We start from the raw sequence: 5,968 nt of genomic DNA, 5'->3' as shown, positions 1-5,968 counted from the left end.
ACGGGACCCGTGTTAGAAAGAGATGGCACTCCTCGCTCGACTCGTTCTCTCTCTCTCTAAACAGGAGCGTCGGCGAATCAAAGAGACTGTTGGTCTAGACTTTATATGTCTATGCTCCTACTATATTTCACACGGACAAGACCTGTGATAGAATTGGAGTGAACGTCGTTTCAAATCTGGGATCGCTGCGTTCAGCGAGTCAGACGAGCTCTTGAGTCACGCGGACACAGGCAGAAAGATATGTAGAAAGTGGTGGGGGTGGATTTCTCTAGTCGAACGCACGCGTCGAAATAGTCGATTCACTCCTCACTTTGTAGGCAAATAACAAATAAAATTTTGCAGATAAAAATTTTAATCTTTTTTAATATGAAAGAGCGATTTTTAAACTATTGAAATCAACGAAAATCTGAAAATCGATTTTTTACCTCTAAGGTCCCTTTCCTCGCGTAACGTCACATTTGTCTGCTTTTTGTTCTCCTGATTTTGTTCTCCTGATACACTTATTAATTTGATATTTATTTTATATTAATTTTTTCATAAATATATTATATTCTCAGTGAGCACAAAGTTTGGCGACGTCTTTACGACATAGTCACGACCACTTTACGACATCCTATGTCCATATCGTTAAGGTGTCTTTATGATATCGTAAATAAGTCGTATGATCTGAGGATGTCTACGATATCGCAAAGACACTGAAACGACATGGACATAGGATGTCGTAAAGACGTCGTAAAGATGTCGCAAGGATATCGTAGAGACGTCGCCAAATTTTGTGCCCACTGGGTTTTTATATCATCGGAACTTCATTTTGTTGCAGAATTTCACCAAATTTGAAGAGTGTCGTCTACTGTACGGCAATACGAGTTGGTGGACAATCGGAATGGGAGTTTGCTTGGCAGCGTTACGTAGCGAGCAACGTGGGAACCGAAAGAGATCTTCTTTTAGGTGCACTCGGATGTACAAGAGAAACTTGGTTATTGAGCAGATACCTAGACTGGGCAATAACAGATAATTCAGGAATAAGAAAACAAGACGTCACCCGAGTATTTGGATCAGTTGCCAATAATATAATTGGGCAACCACTGGCTTTCAACTACATGAGGAATAAATGGAGTGAAATTCGAAAATAGTAAGTTAACTGCAGAATGTTTAAATAATTGAATTTATTTCCGTTTATGTGCGGGCAAGAAGCCGTGATGGAGATCTCTTGGTGCTCAAACTGTAAAAATTATTATGCGATATCCTTGATTATTCACTCTTAGTGGTTAAGCCAAACCCTTTTGATGAAATCTAGTATGTCAATCAGCGATCGCTTCTTAATTTCCCCAGGTTCCATAAAATGAGGTTCAAGTGTTTCCTACCTGAGTCTAGTTAATACCGGACACTGGCATAATACATGCAGGGATATTCCATCATCTCTGCCGCATCTCCTGCTTTTTGTCGTGGACTTATACCCAATATTGTCCATCTGATAGTTTAGGAATCTGGGTTAATTTATACTTGTAGGGCAATCGTTCTTATTTAATTTAGTTAGAGCCTTTCCCAGAAAATCCGGCGCGTGCTCTAACTCGTCTATAGGACCGTCGCTCGTTGGGAATTCCACAGGTCTGCTTTTGAATTCCTCTTTATAGAAATTCTAAAATGTATTCCTGGAGTTTCCAATCTTTTGAACCACCGGCTATCCGAGGGCTAACCGCACCTGAGGTGAGCATCAAGAGTACGCGACCGTCTCTTCGATCGCTCGCAACTCATTAAAAAAAAATTACGGAAAACCATAACTAGATATAGGTGAAAGCTTAAAGTATCCCGAATTGAATAATGTGTATATTTTTATTCTAAAGAATTTTTTACGATATCGCTGATTTAAAACGTGCCGAAAAACAAGGTTTTATATGCAATTTTTTAAAGTCTCGACTTGCAAAGCTTCCAAAAGCAAACTGGAATATTTCGTGAAATAATCCTTGAAAAATATTTCGGGATTCAATGAGAGTAGCCTTATTTTCCAGGCCGTTTTACATTAGCGTACTTTTGGCGTCCACTTTAGAAGTATTTGTGGTCCGAGAGAGACTCTTTATCAGACTCTCGAGCCTTGCTGTCGTTGATGTTTGTGCTCCCCCACACTGCATTGTGCAAATTTGGATCAAAGCTCAAAAGCAGAAGAATCCGTTTCTTCTGGCAGTCCAGACTTAGAGCCTCGACCTCTCTAGGATGCTGGGGCCCCTCAGCCTCGTCCGGGAATAAAACGAGGCGATACGTACCTCTGGCCTTCCTCTGCTTCCACCAATGGGTCTCATCAAAATTAGGGTGAGGGCCCTGGAACAGAGCTTAGGAACCAAAATCGCATCCATAACCTTGATGGCCATGTATGCCTTTGGTCCTTTTTAACGCGGCTCTTTATAAATTCCAACTCTCCCAAGCCACTATTCCTTTCTGCCGCGTCGAGGCGCCTTTGCTGTGGTACTAATTAATCTCCTTCGTGGAAATTCCTGTCTCGGCCATTGATAGGCTACTTTGAGGTGTCTATGGACGCTTCTAGTCTCCCTACGGGGCCCAGATCGTCCCTGGAATTCAAAGCCGCAATGACTCTTATTCAAAATTCGGGGAAACCAACAACTTATGGGGACGCATTGGTGTCTTAAAGGATTTTTTAACACTTGTGCCATTTTGCTCTAGAGACGGCGATCCCATTGTGGTTTGGGAGCATGAGAACACGCGCCCTCGATATTACAGAAGGCTCTGCTATTACCCTGGAAAAATCGCACCTTAGTTTAAATCCCACAGATTCGAGTGGGTCAGTTCCTAAGAGCAGCTTCACCTCTCGATAAAGCCCCTCTGGTTCACCTATTCCAGATCTGTAATTCGGTAAGACACTTAATTCCTCCCACCAGCTACACAAGGTCCCCTGATCCCTAGGAGAACGTCAACATAATTGAGTAAATTATGAAGTTAATTATAACTATTAACGAAACAGAGATGTGGTATAAACAAAAATAGAATTCATTATTTCCCTTTTCCCGGTTAGTCTTTCCTCATTTTTTTTCTTTTCCTTTTTCCATTTTCCTTTTTTTATTTCCATTTACCCTTTTCCGGGTGATTCTCTGTTCTGGTTTCCCTTCTTCTTATTTTTTTCTCTATTGTTTTTTTATTCCCTTTCCTGGTGTTATTATCAGTTTTCCTTTGCTGTGTACCGCCTTTAAAGTTTCCCTTTTCCAAGGTTTTATTCTCCCTCTATCTTCTACGAACCCCGTTTCCATGTTCCCGTTTTTTTTGGCTGTTGCCCTTTTCCCGGTTTCTCTTTTTTATCTTTCTTTGCTATTTCTTCAGCTTAAAATTTTCCCAGATTCTTTTCCTCGAATTTCCCTTTTTGTGGTTTTCTTTTTCCCGCATTCTACATTTCCTATTCTATTTTCTTGGTTTTACTTTTTTTGGGCAATTTTTATCCTCATGAACTGTTTTGATTTTAAATATTCGAACTGTAAATTTTTTTTGCACCTGTCTGCTGTAAATGGAGTCTGTAAGACCCAAGGGTCTTTTTTATTTGTCAAAGTGATAGAAAAAATCTGGTAAAATTCGCAAAACATCATTAAACTTTCTACTTTATGGATCAGTCGAACAAGAACAGATAAAAGAATGTTGAAACAAATTATTGTATATAAACAAGTAAAATTGTGGACAATGTACAATAATGTCTAAATAATTAAAACTTTCAAATCAATTATTGAAATTCATAACAATAGCCTTCAAATAACAGTTAAAAGTACAAAATTAAAGATAAAATAAATAGAAATATGCTATTGGGAGTGGTACTGTTTAATAAAAAATACACAATTTTCTTTGACTATGCGTATTTATTTATAAAAAAGTTGTGAAAGTTAAAAAATGACCTAAAAATATGACTTTTCGCTTTTATCTCCGTGAGAGTAGACGACATGTGTTTGGTAGATAAAAAGTAAGTTCCACCTGCACCGTACTACATTGCGCTTATTTGAATACCACTAGAAAATATGGATCCGTGACAAAAAGCCCGCCCAATAAGAGTCGCGCTCCGTGAAAAAAACCCGCGAATCAGAGAGCGAGTAGGGGCGCGCTCATGCATACATCTATCGCGATGAAGCGAGTCGCTTTCTGATTCGCGGGTCTTTTTGACGGAGCGCGACTCTCATTGGGCGGGTGATTTGTCGTTTGGGCTTTTTATCACGGATCCGAAAATATTTTTAACATTGTAAAATTGCATCAAACTTTCTGCACCGTGAAATAGGGCCCTAATAACTACAAAAATGAAAAGAAAAGGTTTTTCTTACCGCCAGAAAAAGTAGGCATAGACTGCAAACGCAGATCTCCGAAATACGTCTTGCGTTTCAAATATTCACTGTCATCGTTCAACTAGCACTGAACCGTTGTTCCATCGCCCTTCGATTCTCTATCTGCGTACAACTTTTTAGGCTGAACATAGAGCTTCGAGCTTTTTCTGGTTTCGAAAGAATCGTAGTAGTAAATTTCGTCCGGGTCTCACAGACCCCCGTTTTGAGTGTGATAGTTAAATTAATATAAATGGTCAGTATTTTTTTAACTCATATGTAAATTTTGTATTTGTAGCATTGGAAGATCTCTTACGAGTATTGGTAGCATTGTCAAAGCTGCTACAAAGAACATTAACACCAAATACGAGTTGAAAGATGTAAGTTACACTTTCTTTTGATCATTTTCTAAAAGTGATCCTTAGAATACCCTAATGTCATCATTGCTAACCCACTTCTATTTTTATTTTAATAGTTGTTGGATTTTGCAAACGAACATGCAGAGGATCTTGGAGGTGCGACTAGATCAGTGCAACAATCTGTTGAACAAGCTGAAGCTAATCTCAGATGGATAGAACAAAATCATGATACGATTCGCGCATGGCTAAACCGTAATACTGCGTAAAAGTTATAACTTGCGAATACACGCTACGTGGGGGACAAATTGAAATAAGAATTCGTCATTGGGCCCAAATTTTACATTTTTATTTTGATAAAACGAACCGAGTATTCTCGTAATGCGAACAAATCTATATTAAATCTTCTCTGTATCTATTTGTATATAAAACGCGTGATGTTAATATATGAAAAATAATATTATAAAAACTATAGACAGATAATCTACTAATAAGTAATAAGGTAATGCAAAAAGTGTCCAAGAGATTTGAATATGTATAGAAAACAGTCGCCGTCTTTGGTGTACTTTATTTTTCTTTGGTTTTTCGTCAGGAAAGCCTGATGTTGCCAGATCAATGTGAAAGAAACTTTAAAGAAGATTGTCACTTTACATTTGCAAACCGTAAAAAAGCGCACAGCATCAAAGCCTTTGCAACAAGTATTCCTTTTTTCTATGAGTATCATTATGTGGTTAAAAAGTCGTCCATTAAGAACAATGTCAAATATATATATATATAATTATAGAAACAGGTGTCTAAAGTGATGCTAAGATATTTATAACTCAAATATAATTTTAAGATTGTCTTATCTCAAAATGCCATTGTCGGTAGAGCGGGAATAAAACTGTATGATTGTGTACTTACATATTCGAAGACAATCAATTATTTGATATAAAACTCAAACGTATTCCTTATTCTAAACTAAGATTATCTGTAGCCGATGTGAGCGAAAAAAGATAAGTGAGAGTAGGAGGCGCATTTATAAAAATTCCTTTGTAGGAAGGTTAATTTTCATTTTTGAAAGTAGCCCTTCATATGACAGACGGACTACATAGGGAATGCGCATGCGCGGCGTTGTGTGAAGCAGAATAATAATAGCCTTGTAAGCCCTGGATTTGCAGTCGTTTTGCAAATCTTTCGAAATTTTTCATATCTCTTTAAATTTTCTTTAAAAAGAAATTTTTTCAAGTAAAAATTTACTGCAAATTTTTTCCAGGAAACTTGAAACGAGCATTTTAATTTCTTGAAACTTTCGAACTTTGTAAAAAGTTC

General features: G+C 37.8%; 1 protein-coding gene across 5 annotated transcripts in view; it reads left to right on the top strand.

Annotated features, from left to right (window-relative positions):
* LOC117170718 (aminopeptidase N) overlaps nucleotides 1–5,599 on the top strand; it is a 42,203-nt gene extending 36,604 nt beyond the window's left edge. For 4 of the 5 annotated variants that reach the window (XM_033357729.1, XM_033357728.1, XM_033357725.1 and 1 more), the window contains 3 exons: nucleotides 821–1,132; nucleotides 4,600–4,681; nucleotides 4,777–4,926. In XM_033357729.1, the coding sequence (XP_033213620.1) occupies nucleotides 821–1,132; nucleotides 4,600–4,681; nucleotides 4,777–4,926 (544 nt within the window). Of the gene's footprint in view, nucleotides 1–820; nucleotides 1,133–4,599; nucleotides 4,682–4,776 lie in introns of all 5 variants that reach the window. The other variant, XM_033357726.1, reaches the window with a different exon arrangement.
* The last annotated feature ends 369 nt before the right edge of the window (nucleotides 5,600–5,968 follow it).

This window comes from Belonocnema kinseyi, chromosome 4 (genome assembly GCF_010883055.1).
Source record: "Belonocnema kinseyi isolate 2016_QV_RU_SX_M_011 chromosome 4, B_treatae_v1, whole genome shotgun sequence".
Taxonomy (NCBI): domain Eukaryota; kingdom Metazoa; phylum Arthropoda; class Insecta; order Hymenoptera; family Cynipidae; genus Belonocnema; species Belonocnema kinseyi.
Note: the sequence above shows the minus strand (reverse complement) of the source record. Positions and strands in the feature narration are given on the sequence as shown.